Here is a 23081-nt window from a genome sequence, read left to right on the forward strand (position 1 = left end):
TCTGCCATGTCTCAGCTGGCAGAAGATCAGCAAGGGACTCTGTCCAGCTGGCATGATTTATTGCAGCCACTGGGCTGCTCGGTATCACCCTGGATGGGACTGGCATGGATTGTGCTGTAGAATCTGGGATTTCTCTACTGTTTTGACACACCTCCATGGTACTTACATTTGCTGTAAGAGAGGTGCATAGCATATATGTAGTGGTGGTGAAGAAAACATTTGTTGAATGAGTGACTGAATTGGTGCCAGTAGTTCTGTCTTTTCCAAAATAGCCTCAAGATCCAAAAATAGCAAATGCACAAATCTGCAAAGAATGATGGGCTATTTTGAGGGTAATGTTGGAGCTGGTTTCCAGCATCAAGGAAATGAGAGCAGTGCATTCTGTTGAATATCTGCTAAAACATAACTGGGAACAGTGATTTGTATCACTTTACACTCACCAGAGTCATAGAGATAGTTGTTTGTGTTGCTTTGTTTTGCTGTTTGTGCCAACAGCAATTGAATTTAAGGACTTCATTTTCCTGGAAGTCTCCATCCAGCTACTGAATCTGTGTGCACATCATTTGCATGCTCAAACAATAGAATGTGAATATACAAACAGTTTTTGTGTGCACAAATCAAGTCATTACCATGTTAGATAATTCACACTGCAAATTGAGTGCCTGGCTTTCAAGATTTGGCTCTCTTTAATGCTATAAGGCAGAGGAATAGAAAGAAATACAGAAATTTTGAGACTTTCTTTTCTGAACATAGTAAAACACCATTACAGACATCTCTTCTAGTGTATTTAGTTGCATGGAAAATGCAGTTTATGGGTATATATTCACACTAATCTATTTCAGGCAGTCAGAGACCAAAGTTAGATGACAAAGTTACTTATGAAGTCAATATGGGAACAAATGCATCTCCAGGTTGTTTATTCAAAGCACATAAATTAGATATCTAAACCAGCCAGAAATGTATGATATGATCATGTCTTTTCTTATGACTGCATTGAACCAATATTGAACTACAAAAACTTGTCAGCTCCCTCCCCTCCGCCCCCATTTTCCAAAGCATCAGGATGCTGTAAGATCAACTAACAGCTAAGTAGGTTTTTTTTCAGCACATGACTGTGGACACAAAGATATCCCTCATTCTGAGTAAACAGTAGCTTCCATTTTCACCAGTAGCTGCTGGTTTGAGATTGTAATGAGAGTTCCCACATAGCAACCTCTCAAGGTCCTGGGTAAGATTTCAGCTGAAAAAGTTTCCTCCTAATGGAGCACGGTCCTTTATTTGAATGTTATTCACTTGGTCCCTTCCCTAAAGACCTCCCAGTGGGAGTTCCACAAGCAAAATTCTTGAAAGAATGTAGCCTGTATTTTGCCTGGAAAAATGAGTATTTGCTGAATGATTAGTAAGTCATATGTGATCAACAGGCACTCGCTTATGTTATTTTCAGTAAGAAAAACAAACAAAAACAACAAACAAAACCAAACAAAACCAACCAAACAAACAAAAAAAAAACCTCCTGAAAACTCTAATTCTAGGAAAGGATTAGGATTGTCTTTTCTGGTTGTGCTTGATGAACAAATAAGACTTGTCAGGTTGGATCAACCTCACATATCACCCCACCTGACACCCAGAATTCCAGAATATTTCCATAAGGAAGTGAGGAATTTCTGATGTCTGCAGATGTCAGGTAAACATTTTCCATCAAGAACACCTGGGGATATCTTAGTGCCCAGTATGCAGAACTGGGAATAAGCCTGCAAACAAGAACTGCAACATCCCTTCTGGAAGCTGTGTATTTTTAAAGTACTTTGTTAGCACCCATTACCCATTTGTACAGATGTATCGATGTAAGTGCTTTTCTTGTTAATGAGGAGACAGAGAAAAAAGTCCAAAATTTCTGTGTTTTGAAAGTTGGCTGGCTTGGATCACTGCTATAGATATGAAGGTGGAAGATAAGTGTTTGAAATCAGAGAAAATTTGGTTGTGAATTGCCTTTGAAAAAAAGGTTTCATTCCTCTCAAGGTGAGCTAATACAGCTTGCGCTAAAAGGATATTTAGAAGGACACTGCAGATGGAGAGTGAGGTGGAAGCAGTGCTGTACTAATGCCTTTAAAATCACTTTCTACAAAGTAGATTGTTAATTTAGACTTGTTTTCTTAGCTGCTATTTTTTAATACAAGGCAGAGACAGAAGACACATGAGATGTAATAATTACCCATCAAGACTTGACTTTAAAAAAAAAAAAAGCAAAAACAACCTGAAAACAGAAATAGAAGTTGTGAGGAAAGGGGGGGAAACAGGGAATGCAATTCATTTATTCAATGCTGGTATTAAGGGAAAACCAAGGTTAAAAAGAAAAAAAGTATGTCTTTGCAGAGCTTTAATAGATATGCCAGATCCTCTCTTTTGCTTTCAGCAATTGTGGTGCATATTGTTGGCAGTGGTTCAAAGAAATGAAGTGTTCGTTCCCTGGGAATTGTCTTTCACACAAAAAAAGTAATTAGAGGAATAAAAGAATATGATGTATTAGAAAATGGGAGCCATAACAAACTACCAAGTAAGCTGCCATGGCTAATTCTTCTTAACAGTCTTTTAATCGCTCTCAAACTTGTAACTGCATCCCAAACATTTCACATTTTCTATCTTGTTGAAAAATTCTGTATGGCCCATCTGATGAGGGCAGAGATGTCAAACATCTAAGTGCGTATTGTGTGTCCTAGTGACAAATATGTTCCCTTGGTGTAGGAAAAGGGCCGGAAGGTACAAAGGGAGAGAGAGTAATCTATTTATAACTTTTACAATGCCTTGTAAGAGGAGATCTTGGGAACTCTTCTCCTGGGGTGGCTGATTGTGCTCTCTCTGATGTGGACTCTGCTAAGTACGGGTAGGAATCCTATTACTGACCACTACAAAGGACCGTGTGGTTTAGTTCAGAATATAAAATTCATATTATGAATGCTGTATGGGGGCGGAGGGGGGAGGGAAGTAATATTAGCCTTCTGAAGAAGAGGAGACTGTCATGAATAATGCAACAGTGGCTCTCCGGGAGTCATACAAATGGATCGGATTTAAGATTCCTTTCCCAGTGATAAGGTCATCCATAGGGATGCTTTGCATTTCTGCAGCACTTCCCAGGTACAGGTTTCAAAGCACTATGAAGACCGTAAAGGACTGAGGTTTCACAGAACCTGAGAGGTTGGCAAGTGTTAATACACCCCAGGTCCTGATGTGGGGAAAGGACAGGGAGAGGAAGGACAGAAAAGCAGAGCTCACCACTCTCTTGGCATGTACGGAGCCAGCCCACTTCTGACCCCTGGGTTGTGCTGGTTCTTTGCCCAGGCTTCATCTGAGTGCCGACACAAAAGCCTATGAAGACAGATGGAAGTTTATGTCAGTGTCTTTGGCCCAAAATAGGGGTTTTGATAAAATCTAGGGCAATTTGATATCTAAAACCAGACACTGGGTCCTCAGGGCTATCAATGTCATCATCACCAACGATTTTGCATAGCACTGTACAGAGGAGAGCAAAGCTACAGCCTGATGGTAGTTTTTCACATCCCAACCATTTTCAGCATGGACCTGTCAGCCCACGGCATCCCTTCCCACAGTCTGTTTTGAATCTTTGTACCAAAGGCCTCCCACGGGAGCTGAGATTTGCCAGGTGAAGCACATGAGCACACTGGGCAGTCCTGGCCACAGCCCTAGGACAGTGGCTCGGGAGGGCAGGCAGCAGCATGGGGACACCCTTCCCAAGGGATGAGCATGCCTGGGTCCGTCAGCCACCAAGCCAACTTTGGGCACACTTTCTAGTGTCAATCCTGTCTATTCAGCATGGATAAACTAGAAACATCAGAGAGCCTGTGTACTGCTTTGCTGGTACTGCTACAAGCACCTTGGAAGTCAGTGCAGGACACAGAAATGATGGCTTCCAGGGAGAAACACGTAACCCTACAGGCTCAGAGAAGGGACATCAACAGAGTCCCATTATGTGTGAACCAGGGCTGTGGCAGTTGCATGATGACATGATGTTTCGTGTGTTTCAGGGAGAAAATCAAAATTTTTTTCAGCTTTTTTAAAAGCTTGAATTAATGGTAGCAATAACCTAGTGGCAACACATCTTCAGGTTAAGAAATATCCTTGGTAGTCGCTACTAATGACATCTGCAAAAATTCATAATGTGATGTGGAAAAAAAAAAAAAAAAAGGATATCATCTTCAGACAAGGTTATAACTTGCTTTCTCCTGTGGAGCTGAGTCTATAAGAAGCAAGACCATTTTCCTAAGAATAAGCATTTGACCCAGGAGAGAACTGTAAGTAAACACTGGTAATACAATGTGCTTTAGAAAAGACAGTATTTTTCTGCCCCTTGATCTCACTCAGTCTTAAGCCAATTTTGGCAGGTACTGCTGTATTAAGTGGTCAGTACCCCGTAGTGGTCACACACTGTTTTACTGGAGGTTTGACAGCAGCTATAGGAGAGATAAAATTAACCCTTTGGCTCCAATGGTTCCAATGGATCCTATTGGCCACAACAGGGAATGTATCAAGAATTTCTAGCTCTTGGCCTCATGGGGTTAATGGCAATCTGTTGCTGATTTCCCTGGACAATCAGAGTAGCAAACACTGGGCTTTTTAATGAGCCCCAGAGGACAATGCTGGCACACAAGGCTGTGAAGATCTGGACAAACCAAGGAAAAGTAAAATGAAAACAAACATGGACGTTTATTTTCCTAACTCACCAGTTGCAAACAAAATTTCATTTAATAAACCATGAAATGATTCACAGAGTTTCTGTATATTATTGTAAGAGCAGCTGGGTAATGTAAAAGTTACTTTCCCTGTGCTTTGTTATGCCGTCCTGTATCCAGTTCTCATCCAAACAAAGCTGTATTTATTTATGTGTTAATATATTTATCATCTTACTCCTTACCATGCTTTTCTGAAATGAGTTTAGTTGTGACTTAAGTCATCATCATGTATAGAGGATCCAACACGGAGAAATCAATGCATCACTGAGGTTGGAAGGGACATCTGGAGTCTCTGGTCCAGCTCCCCTCCTCCCCTGCTCAAAGCAGAGCCAACTTTGAAATTGCATTAGGTTGCTCATAATAGAGCATGAAGGAAAATCTTTTTCTGGTCATGGACTGGGACAGATTTTCTGGCGAACCGGTTAGAGAAAACAGTTAGCTGAGTTTCAGTTTTCTTTTTCCCCCCATATCTGAAACAAACTGGAATTTACATAAATGTTTTTCAATTATCCTAAGGGAGAAAAATCAGCATGTATTTCCTATATCAGGAAATTATCCCTACTCAGGGGAACGCATAAAAAAGTGCTGAATTTGAGCATGTACTTGAGTCCCACTGTGGTAAACGAGCACATGCTTTGAGTTAATCTCCTACTGAAGTACTTTCCTGATTCAGGATGACATACTGCTTGTGAACAATTTTTCTTGTACACATCCTTGATGCATACATAATGCTTCATACCTGATTTTTTACTGATGCCCCCTGTTTTGTTTTTGTTCCTTGATTGGATGAATATAAACTAGTGGAAAGGGCAATAAATCAAGGGAGATTTCAAGATGGCAGAGAAAACATTGTCATTGTAAATCTATGAGCTAACATGAAGTACCTGCAAGACTGCTCTGGCTTTCAGTGAACCAAAAATTCTGTCGTGTGAATTCAGGGGTTTCTCTTGATCATATGTTTGCACACATTGTAGTGTTTGGTTAAAGCTAGTTTGCAACAAGCTGCTGTCCAGAACCAGTGAATGTCAGCTTTGTCTCACATGGTTTATAAGGTTGCATTGAATTATGGTAGAACAATTAGTTGCATTCCAACACGATGAGATTCTTATTTCTTTCAAAACTTCCCTCACTGCCAAATATGCTAGCACATCTATTTAAAACAATACAATTACAATTGCAATTAAAGTAGATTTAAAAAAATAAATTCTAGACTTTCAGTCAACATCTCTAAAATTTCCCTATAAGAAAAGATCAATGGGTGCATTTGTAACAGTTCTGTGTGCTTGAGAATGTGATACAAATCTAATTGTGTGGTGTTACTGAAAACCATTCCCACACATCTGGGCATATGAGATAGGACATGAGATAGTCCTGTGCTCCCCTTTTAAACACACACTGATCCCGCTGGTCTGAGAAATGAAGCAGAAGGGAATTGATTCTATGTGGCAAATTCAGATAAGCATCACGAAGGCATTAACACCTGTGATTTCATGCACAATGGCAAATGAATGACCAATTAGCAAGAGGGACAGTGTAATGTGGCAATATAATTATGGTCATTAATGGCACTGCAGGATCGTATCTCCACGCAATGGCTTCTATCTTTTGGAAGGGAGTAGAGCACAGATGAAATGCAGCAATTGGAAATGTTTTTTAGTAGGGATAAAGATAAAAGCAAAATCAGGACCGGTTTTCAGCATGTAGCCATGAACTGATGGGGCTTCACGGACTAAAGATTGGTGAAAGCAAACTGTTGTCAGTAAGCGTGAGCTGCTGGTGGTCTGCAACACAGAAAGGGTAGAAGAGTCCTGGGCACTCTGTGGATATAGGTAAAAGCAGCAGCAAAGTGCTCCTGTTAGCCAAGTGCTGGATGTGGCGATGGCAGAGCTGGTCCAGCCCCAGCTCTGGCAGCAGAAATAGGTTTGTGGTTGTCACACTACGTGTCAGTGAGGAGGTTTCCCTCGTCTTCCTATTCTACAGCACAGTAAACATTTCATAATGATGGTCTTTGATTTATACTTGAAGCTGCACTGCTTGTAGTACCTCATGAGAAGCCAGGCTCCAAGCTGCTGAGAGGTACCCATGCCCATGTCTGCCATGGTGGTGGTGATGTGCTGGCCAGACACCGGCATCTTGGTTTGGTTCCTGCACTGACACACATCATCACATCAGGTTTTAAGGCCTCACTGGGAAGAATTTGATCTACTTCTGGTAGTTTTAACCAGTTTTATATACCTGGAGGAAATGACTCACAAAAGGCCTGTATCTAATCCTCCTTTTTGGAATCGCTGCTCACATTGCTGTCTCAGTAGGAAATTGTGCTGTTCAGCAAGAAGAGGTCTAACCTGCTCAATGGACAGGGATCAAATGATGTGCTGGTGGCTTTGGAGACTCTCAACTCCATGGAGAAACAGAAGTAACCTTCACAATTCTTAGCCCAAAGGACAGCAAGAAAACTTCCCTGGCTCTCCATGTTCACCTTTAATTTAATTTTGTAATATTTAGTAAACACAGTTGTAGGGCTTCTCATTAACTTTAGAATCTTATAGTCATAATTTTTGATACACAACATTACTTACCAATTAGCTTGTCTTGTTCGTTTAAATTTCTTCGCTCATATTTTAATGGGAGCTAATGATGCCTTTGTTGACTTATTTAATGTTATGTAAATGTGGCTATAAACTGTGAAGGGTTTAAAGAGCAGCTCTTTTTTTGCTTACTCGTCAGTTTTCGGAGAATGTTTGGCATCCTCACAATCTGCACACATCACCCTGATGAATAGAAGTAACTAAGAAGGCAAATAATAATAATTTTGTAAGATAAGCAGTGAAAAGTATTCAGTGTGAAATTTGATTTCTTCTCTTTACTGATGATTACTCTTTTTTTTTTTTCTTTTTCTTTTATTTTTTATGAGCCTAAGGGGATGTTGTGGAAGTTTATCATGATATTAAGAAACTGTTAAACATAGGCGGATGTTTAGATTCTGCCATGCTCAGGTTGCCAGTTCATGAGGACACTTTTAATTGTGCTTCACAGAACAGAACCACTCATGTGGTTGTACATGTACTTTTAATTCAGTGTATTCTTCATGTTAAACTGAATTACAAACACACACATATAGTTGTATACGGAAAATACTTGCATGAAAACACATAACTATATATGACACACACATTTCGGTGTGTTAGATACATTTAGTTACCTCTACAAAAAAATAAATATATATATATACATACATTCTTATTAGACATAGTGTTTACTCTTGCACATATCTCTGACATTTAGCCCTCTGCAGAAAGCAATGCAGCATATTCAATATCCCCTTTCTTCTCTACAACTCGGTACTGCTTCCCTTTGTCTCCTTTTCACCATCTTTTACTGGCTACTAAAGGTCAGCCAAAGGGGATTCTTAGAAACTTAGAGAGAAGCAGCCAGTGCAGTCTGTGTTTGGTTACAATTACACTACTGCATGTAAAAGCTATTCTGATTGCTAATGAGTAGAAGGTGGGGAGAAGGGAGGCTTGTGAAACTCTTCAGCAAGGAGTTTGTAACCAATTCAGTACTGGTTTCTCAAATCTGATGATAATGCTTTGAAAATGCACTTCAAACATGTCATAGGAAATTTAAATATTTAAATATTCATTTATTCTAATTTCCCTTTTGATAGGTACCAACCAGTACGCATACATTTCAGCAACTACGAAGATCTACAGCACTCTGTCTATCAATGTGGATTTTAGCACAATTCACTGTAAATTAGGGAATGATTCCCAGCTTCTTATCAATGTTCCAGGAACTCCTTTATGAATTTTGATATTTAGCAACTGGGGGCTGAGAAGGAACACTTCAAACAATGAATGAGCAAGTTTTACCTCCTATTACTATATAGATCTGTTCTAAAGGTTGGTGAGCATGTGGCTGTCTTTCTCTAGAGCAGATGCTATTTTTACCGGTGTGGATTTACACAGATGACAGGAATAAAAATATATTTGTCATAAACTCTTACAAATTCTTTAAGGATTTGACTTAAAAAAAAAATCAAAGGCAAGCAGATGTGACATTTAAATGATCTATACAGTTATTATGATACATATAATACCAAAATGTAATAGTTTGTTGTTAGAGTGTGTCCTGCAGTATGTTGTCAAGACTTCAATAGGCTTCCTACCCCAGCAGTCATATAATAATGAAAGTAATATTAGCATATTAAATTTGACATAGCTTATGTGCTAGAGAAACAAATTTAGTGCAGGAGATGTCAGTGGTATTATAATAACATTATCTTTGATTCCCTGTAAATTGTTTTTTGGATTTTCACTTTCTTATGACAATTTCCAATTCTTTTATAGGCATTTTCAAACTTTCACACTGCTTTTTGTTAAAGACATTGTTCTGCTGAGCACTGAAAACATACTTCACTTTTTGATTTACTATGGCAAACAACAAATATATCTGCATATTTTAGTAGCAGAAATGTGTATATATGTATGTATTCTTCTCTTTGCTTAATTGTTTGGGTTTAGATGATTTCAAATGCTCCTGTCAAATGCACAATGGTGCTATTAGTTTCAAGGGTACGAAGTTTAGTTTAACAGCATCCATTTGCAGGTGATACAGTACTCATCACTGCTGGGCTTTGAAGCTCATCTCAAGTGAATGATGCTGAATCCTTTATATCATATCCCAGTAATTCTTAAAACCACTTTGGCATAAAGAGACTTCCTAAGATGTGTTGCTCTATTTATGTTTCCCATGAATGCAATAGGAGCTATGATGGTATGAAACTCAGTTCTGTAATTACTGGGAACTATTATCTTGAACCCTTCATTGTCTTTTATTTGTGTAACACAGACACGGTGCCAACTGTATGTCGTGAATCTTTAGCATAATTCCACTTTCACTTTCTTACAAGCCAACTGATTTCTGGAGTGTTTCACAGTTGAAAGGTGGCTTTTTGTGATTACGTCATCACTGTAAAATTCTACAAGGTGTGTGAAAAGATCTTAACAAACTGACTGCAAAACATGAGTGCCTTCTGAAAGGAATGCTATGACAATGAACCATCTATAATTGATATTTCAAAGATAATTTTCTCCCTACTCTTTTTTTTTTTTTTTTTTTTTAATAATCCAGAAGTTGTTGAGTGTGTGAAATGTGGTTTCTTCATAAACACCGTTCTCTCATAATAAGAAAATAATTTCTAGGGAGGTTGCTATTATGGTTTCTTGGTGCATGATCTCTTTGATGAAGGTAAAGTAAGGATGTCTAGGTATTAGATTGAGAGGGATATTTATTAACCTCTGTGCTGACTGGAAGCAGATGTTGGAATTACTGTTTCTTGCTCTCAGATTAAATTCATTCTGCCAATCTCACCTGCCCAGCAGTCACTGGCAGAACATTATATAGTTCTGGAATAAAATGGAGTTCCAGTGCATGGTGAAGAGAAGTCAAGTTTACTTAGCCCACAGTTAAAAGGAAAATTAACAGGGCTGTGACTGAACATGCAGATTTCACAAGGTCCCAGAAGTTATAAACTCAGATCAGTCCCTATGTTTTTGCTTCTTCTTCAAGCTTGATCTAAAGTATCTTAGTCTCAGGGATCTTCCAAGTAGAGTAGAAAAACATTATGAAAACGGGGTTCTGTTATGAGACTACTTCTACTAGTTCTTGATGAGGTTGCAGGTTAGTAAATAACAAATTCATCTGCAAGCGTGGTTGTGAGACTAGTATTGCTGTATCACCATATCACACTTTGCTTCAAAGTGAAGGGTGCAAGAGTGTGCAGAGGAGTTTAATGACCCAGATCGTGTATCACAAAAAATACAGACTACGTAGCCTGTTTAGGTTAGTTACTGGGACCAACCATGCCTTTTGTGCTGAGATCACCTGGTGTGTGCTGCGTAGACATACTAGCAGTCAGGGAGAGGGAGGTAGAAGGGTGGGTTTTCCTGCAGGCAGGTAGAAAGGAGGGTATATTGTAATCACATACTTGAAGGACAGAGACAGATAAAAAGACATAAAAAAAAACTTCTGCTGTCAGTGCTGAGAAGTCCTCTACACTTAGCCCCCTTCTTTACTTTTTCCTTCCTTTGTTTGTCATACTTCATCACTGAATTCACTTGTATAATGACTTATATTAATTAAATCATGGAAGGTTTAGCAACTTGTGCCATACCAGAGCAACACACCCTGTGATTTTAAAACGAGCTCTGTTCAAAATATACGAAAAAGACAATATTCAATCTTACTTCCAATTTAGCAAAATGCAGCTGAGATCTGCAACAGGCCTCTACGCTTCAGACCCAGCCCTGCTTAGCCCACTCCATCTGCAGTTGCTGGCAAGCGAAACCAGAGGCCATTAAGAAAGCTAATGCTTAGCCATTTTTGTTGATGGATTCAGCACTAGAACAATATTTTGCAGGGAAGCTGGACAAAAATGCTGTTAGTTCTCATTAGAGATGGAAGAACTTTGTGAAGCTAGAGGTTTTTGCAAATCAATCATATTGCTTTTTAGGTACGCAAACTGAGTCTGACTTCACAAACCATTTTTTTTTCCTGTCATTGAATTCTCAGGGGTCTTCCCCCTCCCTACACAACCGATGATTAATAAAAAGAAAAAAAATCAAAATGTTTTTCTAGCTCAGGGGAAACCTATTCCTTGTGTTAGCAACAGTAATGCTCACTCTTTAAAAAAGCTAGACCTTGCAGAAAATAGGGTAGGCTCACTCTCTTTTTATTTTTTTAACTTCTGTTTTTCCTAATTATGTTTTTAAATATCTTTCTTTTTCTTTGTGATCACTCTCTGTTCCCAGTTGTATGCTAGCCCGGCTCTACTCCTTTGCACCCATGCTTTCCTCACTCATAAATTTCCCATTGAGGTTTCCATTTGAGTCCAATTTCCAGTTCCATTTTTTCATACAAAATGAGTTTGTCTGCTTACTAAATCTTATGGCTCGTTAAGTGCCATTGTAATAAGACCTCTGTGGATAATGTACATGTTTTCTAGAAGCTCATGATGCTGTTATTATAGCTGAGTACCCAAGCCTCCAGTAAGAGGAAACTCAAGATGCAGGACAGGGAAGGGGTAAACACCAGACAGATTTACTGGGGGGGCTAACAGGCCTTTTGAGCCCATAATACTCCTCATCTCCTGCTCCCTCTCTGCAGTGCTGGCAGCCGGATGCTCCCAGCAGCTTCTCTCTGGCTGCTCAGTCCCATCAGCTAAATGCAGCTGACTGGCCCGTGACCAATGCATCTGGCACAGGAGTCACTGGAGCAGAGAAAGTGCAGCGAATGCCTCTTTTTCACCTCTCTCTTGATGCCTCCCCTCCAACTTGGCTGAGCATTTCTCCCAGGAGGGAAACATGCCTTCCCCTAGCATATCTTAGGCTGGCTTTATCCCATTCCCTTGGCATGAGCTTTGCATACCTGACCTAAAAGGTGAGCGAGTGGGCAACCTGGAGAGATGGAGGTGGGTGGCCACACTCTTGCATGGTGTGATGGGATCATGGCCATGCAGGTTAACAGCCCCATGCCTCTTCCCAATAGGGAGTAACTCTGTCCATCCTATTACACAAGTCTCATATATTCTATGGTAGCCCTTATGCTTTGTTGCTCCTGGCATCATGATGCAATACACATCCTGCGCTGTGATGGCATTGAGCACAAATCATTGGATGTGGGGTTAGAATACACTTCAGCTTTGCAAAACACACCGTTAAATATTTATTCTAAGTGTATCTGTACCATTGTGTGATTAAACCCTCTCCATTATTCACAGCAATAGATCCACTTATCATAATGACATTCTTGCTGTCTTTTGAGTATTAAATATCTCCAAGTTGCTCTTTGAGTTTTTTTTTTATTATTATTATTATTTTAACTTTTTAAAGATACAGAGCTATAACAGTGTATTCCTTACTGAATGAGTTGCTGCTCGTAAGTGAGCAATCAGCATTATCTAAATAAATGAAATATTCTTTGGGGCTCAACAAAACGCTTGTTAGGTTGAAACTAATCTGCAGGAAATGAATGGTGTTTGTTAGTCTTTGAGAACACAGAAGAGATTCAGTTCGCGTTAGTATTTCCAATAGTGCCAACATAAATGTGCAAGTCTCTACGATACAGAGCTTGTTATTGTTATCAGATGAGGGGTGGAAAGGAATGTGGCGTTATGTAATTCAGAATTATTATTCAACATGGAAATGGGCAGGCTGCAGAACACACTCAGAAAATCTAGTTAAATGTACAGTGTGTGCTCTTTAGTGGCAGAAGAAATAGCACTATGCTGGGGGATCCCAGAATGCTGCAAACCCAAATTGCTCTGCTGAAGTCCATGGAAGCTGCTTGGACTCAGCACCCTTGAAAGTCAGTCTAAAATGTGATTTATTGAGTGGCTGCTCTCCTTCATGTTGTGTGTTTTTCATTATTATTTTTGCAAGCAAAGACTGGCTGATAGGAGTCACTCCCTTGAGAACCATGAAAAGAGAGCGTTCTTTGATAGCAAAGCTGGCCTGCCCTGCCAAGGCCTCAAAATTTCGAGAAAGCTGCACCACTTTTAAACCTCGTAACTTCCCAGAGACCACCATGCAGCTTTATCATAAAACTTTTGATTGAAAACATGCAACATCTTTCATAGTGCTCCACAGCCCATCTTGGGCCTTTTAACATCTTTTGGACCACAAAACTGTTTAGATATGGACAGTGAACATGCTCGGTTTACTCTCACATTCCTTCCACCAGCATGGGGGTTTCTATGTGGCTTCTTATTTCATTTTCTGTGTTTCTTTTTACTTCCAAAAGACTTTTTTAAGAGTAACTGGCAACTTTGTATTTTGGCTGTTCAGGGACCAGATGCCCCACTAGGTTTTTCAAGCACTAGTGACAGAAGAGATGGTCCATTGCTAGGGAACTATGAGTAAGGGGACCATCTTGCTTGACGAGAGCCTCATGAGGGACCTTGGAAAGTCATTTAGGGTGAAATAACCAAAAGATTAGGGAGCTTGAGCAAGACGTGTCGCTCTTTGGAGCTTCTGCTTCCACAGCAGCTAGGAAGGAGGCTGTTTAAATTGGTTGTCTGAAGTTAGACATCTGGAGATGAACCCCACCTTCAGTAATTAAGAGATGGCAGTTAGAAACCTGGACTGGTTTCTGACTGTCTGCTGGGGTGAAAAGATCCATTTTCCTCATCAGCCCCTGTGCAGCTCTGAGCTAAGATATTTTTGGTTATAAACGTTTAGGTACAAAAGCAATTTGTAACTTGGAGGGGAAAAGACCTGACATTTTAAAGGCAAACTATCAACTAAAATAAAGTGAAAGGATTATTATGTGCATATGAAGGATGGGGAATAAATGAGATATTTGTAAGTGACATATACAGATTGTTCATGGAAAAAAAATGATTGCTGTGAGTAACATGAAAATTAGTGCTCTACTGCACTTTGGCATGCTCATGCTTTTGCTTCTATCTTTAGAGCTTGCTTTTACAGATGGCCATCTCTGTAGTGCCTTGCCTGTCTCTTAGAATCATAGAATATCCCGAGTTGGAAGGGACCCACAAGGATCATCAAGTCCAACTCCTGGCTCCACATAGGACCACCCAAAAATCAGACCATGTGTCTGAGAGCGTTGTCCAGATGCTTCTGGAAGTCCAGCAGGCTCAGGGCTTTGCCCTGGGGAGCCTGTCCCAGTGCCTGACCACCCTCTGGGTGAAGAACCTTTTTCTCACACCCAGCCTGACCCTCCCCTGTCCCAGCTCCGTGCCATTCCCTTGGGACCTATCACTATCCTCAGAGAGCAGAGCTCAGCACCTGCCCCTCCACTGCCCTCGTGAGGGAGCTGCAGGCCGCCATGAGGCCTCCCCTCGGCCTGCTCTGCTCCGGGCTGAAAAAAAAACAGGGCCTTCAGTCACTCCTCTTACTCTGTTTTTGAGGACACTTCCTTTGTGCTTGTGAAGTCATTTGTTTATGCTAGGTACCACAATTGCTGATACAGAAGGTGTCAGAACTGACCTGAACCCTACAAATTATTTTTTTTTTGGTCATTTTTGAAAAGCCTGAAAGATCAGTTGGCAGGATTTCCTGATGGCAGAACAGGTAGTGGATCATCTCTCCCTTCTTTACCCCCATTCTACAAAGTTTTAAAATGCACCCAGAAGTCCAGCCTGTGCCTTCAATGCTTTGCAGCATTCAGCGATGTCTTATTTACCATCAAAGCCAAATTAAAGCACATCCGTGTATGCTTTGTTGGGCAAAGAGCCTTCAGAAGTGTCATTACAGTCCCAGACCAACAGCTCTCTCTCCCAGATGTGCTAATCTCCCTCATCAATCTGTCCCTCAAAAATAAACAAGCAGCATGTTTCTTAAACAGGAGGACCATGTTGGAAAGAGGATGAAAAACCTTGGAGGAGGGAGGTGTGAAAAAGGATGGTTATTAGGAGTTCGAAGCCAGAGAAAAATAGAGCCACATAGTACCCAGACAGTGTGTTTGTGCTAAGAACTTCCAGCACTGTTTAGTTTTGTTTTGCTATCTGCCATTGACTGTCACATTTCACAAGTTAAGAAACATGTTATTTCTTTGTTTATTTTGTCAGTCTTAGATAGTCTCTGGAGGGAAATTATATCACTGTTTCAGTGGAATAGGTTTAATTTGTTTGTGTCTTGTTGTCTATAGCATCTATCTAACTACTTATCTCTGAAGTTACCTCTCAGTCAAAGGTTTTCTGTTTTGTTCACATTTTAACAGGAGAGAATTTGCACTTGATTGCTTTGAACACTTCCTAAGTTTGGTCAGCTATCTATGTATTTATTTTTCTGTTCTAGTGAGAGTAAATGGGAATTTAAAATGTATGGAGCCAGCAAAGGTTTAGCTGCGATTTGTTTCTAATGTAGAGGAAAATTGCCCAAGTAATCTTATCCCATTCATACAACTAATATGGCTATGAGGCTCTGATGTGTTGAACGGTAAACACCATGCAACATACCCTTAAGAACTGTGGCTTAAAAGATTTCTTATTTTTCATCACACGGTTCTAGCTTTCGATGAATAAATATCAGGTCCTGCTTGTATTAACATCCATTGGAGTTTTCATGGGTTTAAACAGGAATAATAAAAGTTCCTAGTTTATAAGCATATTTTATAAAAATGATAGTAATAATGTGTTATGGAGTTAAATGGTACCACTAGGTAGCTGTGTAATGAAGAATATTTCTGATGCAAGCAGTCTACAAAGTGAAACACAGCCTATTCAAACTGAGAATATATAAACATGCTATCAACATGTGGGCAAGGGATGACATGCATTCTCCCGCAGATGAGGTGATGATAATCCAGAATAATTTTTTACTGTATTCTCTAAGAAACAAAAATTAAGAGACCCATGCAGGGAAATCCTCTGACCTTTGTAGTGCGGAAGATGTACTAGATGAATATGGCAATTTATTTGGGCTTAATATTTATTGGTTAACTCACCCGCACCTTCACCAAGCAACATGATCCTTGAGCAAATTAAAAAATATATATGTTTGCACACATCAAAATTCCAGGACTAAGACAGGAAATGTAGAAAACATGGGGAAAAAACAAAGCAACACACACACATTGTATGTATCATTTTCCATACCAAACCCTATCAACCCTGAAGTAAAATCCTGTCCCATTCTCATTATTAGTGTACTTTCATCTGCCACATGCTTAAATATTTTAGTATCTTTAATCAGAGTCAGTGTGAAGTACATAGGCTAAGTTTGAATCCAGTCTTTGTGTAATTTTAGTGAATCTTTCCTAATCTTCTTTATAATCAAAATATCTTGTAGCATTTGGTATTTCACAGCTGACACTAAGCACATTGTTAAGTGGCAATTTAATTCATCGTCTTGCAGGATTTTAATGGATCGGGACTCATACAGTGCCTTATTCCTCTGCAGTGGTGCCATAAACTAACAGTTGGCTAACCTGAGGCTTTTTTGGAAGGGGTGGCTGGAGGTACTGTCCCCACCCTATTTTACATGATCTTTTGTATTTTTTTCCCCTGTATATACAAAATATAATCTGTTGCTCATTCATATCTACACATTGCCTGACTACAGTTCTTTTTCTTGTATGTCACCTCCTTCCATTGCCACTTCCCCACCCTGTCTTTGAATCTTCTCCAGATCCAGTGGTTGTTGAATTTACATTCTTCTCTGGGCTGTTAATGAGTATATTGATTAATACTGGCTCCAGTATTAATCCCTGTGGGAGACCAATTGATACTTCTCTCTCTTTTGACATAAAACCATTGATGATAACTCATTGGTTCCTAGCTGTTGGATAGATTTTTATCTACCTTATTGTATTATTATGCAGGCTATGCAACTCCAGCTTTCCTATTGAGTTCATGTATAGTACTAAACTAACAATTTACTAAAAATCCCACTATGTTATGTCTGCCTTAATTAATTAAATTCTCAGTATAATTGGGCCTGAACTTCCATTCACAGACCTGTACCATCTATTACATGGTTCCACATAATCTTCACCATTTGTGTCAGGTTTCTGCTTCAAAAAATCAGGATAATTTCTGTTGGAAGGGATGTGGAAGTCATCTGGTCCCAGTCCCTGCTCAAAGTGGGTCCTATTAGATTAGGTTGCTTGGGTCTGGGTCTGGTCAAGTTTTGAGCACCTCCAGTGCTGGGGATTTCACAGCCTCTCTGGGCAACCTGCCCTAGTATTTGAACACTTTCATGGTTAAAAAAGCCCACACCCTTCTTTGTATTTGATGTTCCTTGTGTTTTTCCACCTGGTGTCCATTGCCTTCAGGAGGTACCTGGCTCTATCTTCTCTGTCATGCGGTTGCAGACAACAATATGGTCTCCCCTTCATCTTCTCTTCTCCAGGCTGGGCAACAACAGCTCTCTCAGTCTCTCCTTATGCTATGTTCGAGCCCTCAGGCAAATCTGTGGCCTCTCTGAGACTCACTCCAGTGTTTCTGTGCCTCTCTTGTAGTTGGGAACCTCAGACTGGATGCAGCACTACAGACATGGTCTCACAAATGCCAAGAGCACTTCCCTGGCTCTGCTGGCTGCTCTCTTGCTAATACAGCTCAGGATGTGGTTGGACTTCTTTGCTGCTTCCTAGAGAGTCAGTCTGCAGTCTGTGTTGTTGATATTTCATCACAGATATCAAGACTTTGCCTTTGGTTTTGCTGAACTTCTTGCGGTTTCTGCCAGCCTGTCCAAGTCCCTCTGAATTGTAGCCCTGCCATCTGGCCTATCGACCGCTCCCCCTACTATTTGGTGTGTCTGCAAACTTGCTGAGAGTGCACTCCATCCCATCATCAGTTCGTTAATGAAGACATTAAGCAGTATTGGTCCCAGTATTGATCCCTGAAGGATGCCACTACTTACTGACTTCTGTTTAGAAGCATGCAATCAAATTTACTTCTCATGGTGGTAAGAATGAACAGTGCGAGCCAGGCACAGTGGAAGTGGATCCTGCCCCACTGGCATTTCCTTGTGAATGGGAAACTGTGACACTGCTTCGCTCAAGGCACTCAGGGTCTGCCAAGAGAGCCAGGATGAAGCTGCTAGCTGAACAGCTGGATCTGAGGACAGACGTGTTTTGGGGGAGACAAAATTAATGCTGCCTTAAAGGGCAGGTTCAAGTAATTTAGTAGATCTGAGGTGTGATTCTTTAGATCTGGCATTTCATGGTCTTATCACACACCAGTTCCAGCCCCTAAGTTGAGGGGCAACAGACATAGCAAGGACTGCTGGCATTTCTCAAAGGCATTATGGCCCATGCTAGGGACCAGGTTCCTATTTCAAGTTGTGTGTGGACACACCAGTTCAAATGACTACCCAAGATGTCCATGCTTTCTTCTGCGAGCGCAAGATTACCTTCTGGACCTGTTGCCACATCAAGCACACTTAGCAGAGCTCATGTAAATATTTGCTCACTTTGGAGGCTGCAATGTTGCTTCTTATCCGACTGTCTTTCTAAGCTGCCAGGAGCTAGGAAAATAGTCTCTTTTTAATACATCTGACACAATAAACATCCAGCTCCAATAACTGAATCCCTGATTCAGGAGGAACCTTTACTGGGGAGGGCTGCTTAAGCAAATTAGATCTCAATGGAATCAATAGGACTTTGGCACATGCTGAATGTTTAAGCACATGCTGAAGTGTTTACTATTCAGCCTCTCTTTTAGTTTCTATTTAATTAAACAGGATCAGATTCTCAATGGAAGTAAATCACTAGAGTTTCTCCCAAAGGAGTTCTCCCAGTTTGCAATAATTGAAGAGTTGATCTAATGTCCCAACTCTGCTTCTTTTTTTTCAGATATCTAGGTATCCATCTGTCTGTCTGTCTATCTGCCCAACCTGTGTTATTTTTACCTCCTAAGTGATAAACTATTCAAGGTAGAGATGCTGTCAGAAGCAGCCCAGAGGGACAGAGGTCTCATTAGTTACAAACGAAGTTCTGAGCCTGTGGTAAATGAAATGAAACTTTTCTGTTATTATTGTTGTTCAAGTCTGAGCTGATATAAGCATCTCTGCTTCTTCTAATACAGGCAAGGATTTCTTTGGAAGTTTAGTGCTTCCACTCCAGATAAAAGCAAGTCATTTGCTTCTTTCATCATGTCGCTACTAATTTCCAAACAGTCAAAGCTGCTGCTAATTTATTTACTGAACACTGAAGCCCTGTTAGCAGGGGCTGCTACTGAAACTGCTTTCTGGCCTTCGGCTTTTGTTTGTTGACAGCCTGATTTCCCAGTAGGCCATTTCCACCTGTGTTTCTGTTGTTTTTAGTGCTTGTCTTTCTTTCTTCTTCCCAGTGACTGTCTCCCAAATGGCTCCTGAAGGCTTTTCTCATCTTCCCTCGCTCTCTCATCCCCTTCTCCCTCCCAGCTGCAAGGACTCTCAGCTCTGCTTTCAGTCATTCTGCAGTTAGTGGTTGTCTACACTGCTGAGTTCCCATGGGGCACTAATTTTTGTTTCAAGGACAAGATTCAAAAGAGTTTGCTACACACAGGTTGCAGGGTGCACCTTCAGATGTGCCTTCAAATAGACTTTGGAGATTTGAATATATGAGCTCCTGAAAATCAGTTTTTAAATTGCAAGGGAGGCCTATTAAGTGCTGTAAAAAAAAAAAAATTTTTTTTTTTTTTTTGCTTTTCTATTTTAAAAGCTGCATTAAAAAAGTTTTGGTTTTTTTTTTCCTTCCTCTCTCCCATGACATTGGGTGGAAATAGAAATTAGGAGACTGCCATTTCCCTTTAACTTCATGCATATCAAAGGAAGAGAGATGACAGGATAAAATGATTCATAGAGTGGCCAGCATACTCCGTATCTGGAGGAACTACTGAAGAAAGATATTGAGATGTTGCAATAGTTTCTTTGCAACTAGTCAGTGTACCAGGAGCTTTCAGTGTGCAAGAAAGGTTCTAAGATGTTTTCCAAGAACTGAAAAAATTGGTGGCTGCACAGCCTTCAGGATTTATTTATTAAGATATGCTTTTAATTTTGCTGCTTAAAGTTATCTAGCCTCTCTTGTGAGTATGTGCATTTCTTGATGTGCACTTTGTTTCCTACAAAACTTCTGTTTTACTTTATCTCATCTGTGGCAACCTGTGTATATCTTTCTGAAGTCCATTATGAGAAGCTGAGCTGTGACTGACAACTGATGTCTGCTACTCCGGGCTTCAAAAATTCTTCCTAGCCGTCGGATTAAGTTCAAGTGGGATTTTACTGCTTCGGTTTTGCTTGAATATTTGGATTCTAATGAGCCCAGAAAACAAAACACAACTGCTAACCTTCTGACTTAACCTAGGAACTGCAGCTTGGGGGTGTGGGGGTGGTGGAGGGGGTCTTTAGCTAAAACTGTGGGGCCGCTGGTTTCTCAAACTGGATGGTCACAGCTAGTGGGTATGTTGGATTTTTTCCCCTTTGCCTCAGTTTTCCATTTGTAAATCAGGTGTTAACGCTATCTGACCCCACACACAGGCACTGTGAAATTGTTCAGAAATAAATATTAATGGGAAAAATTTTGAAACAGTACTCAAAGCAAGGCTTGAGTAGTGTGCAAGACATCTCCAATGTCCAAAGGTATGCACTTTGCTAGGAGGCCACATCCACACACAGAGCTAGAAGGCAGGCATTCAAGCTATCATCTAGTGTCCTTGAGTAAGTCTCTTAGCTGCTGTGTCCCTCCATCTCCTAATAATATTGCAATAAGACTAATATTTACTTACCTCACAGTCACATAATAAGAATGAATTAATGTTTATAAAGTACTTGCAAGTCCTTGGATAAATGGTCTCATAGAAGTGCTAAGCAGAGCATGTATTGTCATTATCTTGTAGATAAATATGTAACATCTACATGGATGTACGGAGCTGTTCACACAAGCATATGCAATGTCTCAGCTGACTGCACTCTGGTTAGCAGAGGATGTAAGAACAAACCCAACAGTCCTTGACAATCCGTGTCATTTTCCTTTGAAACGAGTATATTTTCTTTGAGAACAGAGCTTATCATGTAATCTCCAACGAAAGTTATGTTCTGCCTTTTACAGTTGCCATGATGCAAATGTCATTTGTACTCTCCTTCTTTATGAAAGTTAACAGTTATTTAAGAGATCAAAGTTAATTATCACTAAGGAGATCATTTTTACCTATCAACCCACTTTTGTAACCCCACTATCACAAGTAGAAGCTTTATGCTAATCAGTTTTCTAATTTCCATAAATTACTGATAGAATTACTTTTTTTTTTCTTTTTTCAGCATGAAAGTAGATCTGTTGGTGAAAGCTCTTGAGAGGTAAAGAGACAGAGAGAAAATGAGGTAAGGCATATTTTCAAGAGTTCACCAGCTGAATGTGGTACCAAGAAAATAAAATCCAAATCATTAGGTTCATCGCATCACAAAACTTGTAGATGCTGCAGCTTTCCTGCACTGCAGAAATCTGATGCACACACATTGTTTCAATTTAACATGGTGATAGGAATGGAATCGAACGTGAGGATCACTGTGTGACCCTATTACATGTGAAGTGTCTCTATTAGAGCTGCAAAGACAGCATGCCAGAGGAGCTGAAATGTGTTGATAGAAACAAACAGATATATCTTTTTAAAAGCAGCAGTCAGAAACTCTGCAGTGTGATCCAACCGTGTTCTGCTGGAGAGGGCAAGATAGTCTATCCTAGGGGAAGATGATATTAACAAAGAGAAAGAAACCCCTTCCGCTCCATCACAGCACTTTCTGTACAGTGAGCTTGCCAAATGGAAGCTGCTACTGTGGAAGTTGTTACTGCTATGACTGACAGCTGCTGTAAAATAACTTCAGCTACAGCATGGAAGGAACAACAAGAAATCAAAATGAAACAGATGTGGATATTTTGGGTATCCTCTTGGTCTAAAAGTTGAGTAAAATAATTGCTTAGTAATTAACAAGCTTGTTGCTATGCTGCTCCAGCCTGTTAGTCTGATGCTGATGAATTCCAGCATAAATTAAATCATCTCCAATCCAGAGACTGATCCTAGAACTAAAGTTGTATCCCTGCATTGCTTCAGCAACATCACACATTTGGAGCTTCATTTTGAGTTAATAACTGAGAAGTTTGTCCACAGTGGGCATCGGTAGACTTACACTTGACTACTGCTCCCTAGAGTAAGGAGAGAACTGGGCTGCTGGTTTGATCCTATTGAAGTCCCAGTGACTTCTGTCATTGCCACTGTATCCATGACATTTTGTAAGGCATCTCAGGCATTGGTGGTGTCCTTGGTAATTTCTCTTAGCAGCAGCATTCTGCTCTTCAATCCTGTCCCTTTTTCAAAATCCTTTATAAAGATTAACAAGAAGAGCTCAGCAGCTCTCTGCCTTCATGGAGTTAGTAACAGCTCTGTGAGGACTTCCTGACAATAAAATAGTTGTATTTTCCACGTTTTTTAACAACATTGAGATTTTGCAGGATATTTCACTTCTGGCTTCAGGGGGAAATCAGGAGTTGTGTGTTGAAGCCGACCAAATTGCTCAGCATTAGTCTTTCAAGTGCCTGGAGCACTTTCCCCCAGCTGCAAGAAGAGACCTGCTTAGCAATAAGGCAAAGCCCAGAGCGCCCATGACCAGTGCCATGTTCCCCTCCCAGTCAGAGGATCCTGCATCTCTCTGCATTGTCTGTGTAGACCTTGGCAGCCCTCTAACCAGGTGGGCCTCCAGAGCTAAATGTAGGGGCACTTGAAAGCATCCCAGGAACAGGCAGGCACAAAGGAAACTAAAAGGACCTTGGCTTCCCCATGGCTGTGAGTTCTTGTGTCCCTGCTTAGAGAAAAGCAACACAAAATTATATTCCCACTTG

General features: G+C 40.4%; 1 protein-coding gene and 1 long non-coding RNA gene across 11 annotated transcripts in view; one reads left to right on the forward strand and one right to left on the reverse strand.

Annotated features, from left to right (window-relative positions):
* The window catches only part of LOC310881596, an 83730-nt gene that overhangs the window by 20727 nt on the left and 39922 nt on the right, over positions 1–23081 (forward strand). For both annotated transcript variants that reach the window (XR_014572463.1, XR_014572464.1), the window contains exon 2: positions 21509–21568. This is a non-coding gene — a long non-coding RNA (uncharacterized lncRNA). The remainder of the gene's footprint in view (positions 1–21508; positions 21569–23081) is intronic.
* EBF1 (EBF transcription factor 1) overlaps positions 1–23081 on the reverse strand; it is a 312296-nt gene that overhangs the window by 8298 nt on the left and 280917 nt on the right. For 2 of the 9 annotated variants that reach the window (XM_083799058.1, XM_083799062.1), the window contains exon 16: positions 3271–3363. In XM_083799058.1, coding sequence (XP_083655184.1) covers positions 3271–3363 — 93 coding nt within the window. Of the gene's footprint in view, positions 1–2980; positions 3364–23081 lie in introns of those variants that run through there. The other 7 variants (XM_083799057.1, XM_083799059.1, XM_083799055.1 and 4 more) reach the window with 6 other exon arrangements.

The sequence above is a fragment of the Anser anser genome (assembly GCF_964211835.1).
Source record: "Anser anser genome assembly, chromosome: 14".
Classification (NCBI taxonomy): Eukaryota; Metazoa; Chordata; class Aves; order Anseriformes; family Anatidae; genus Anser; species Anser anser.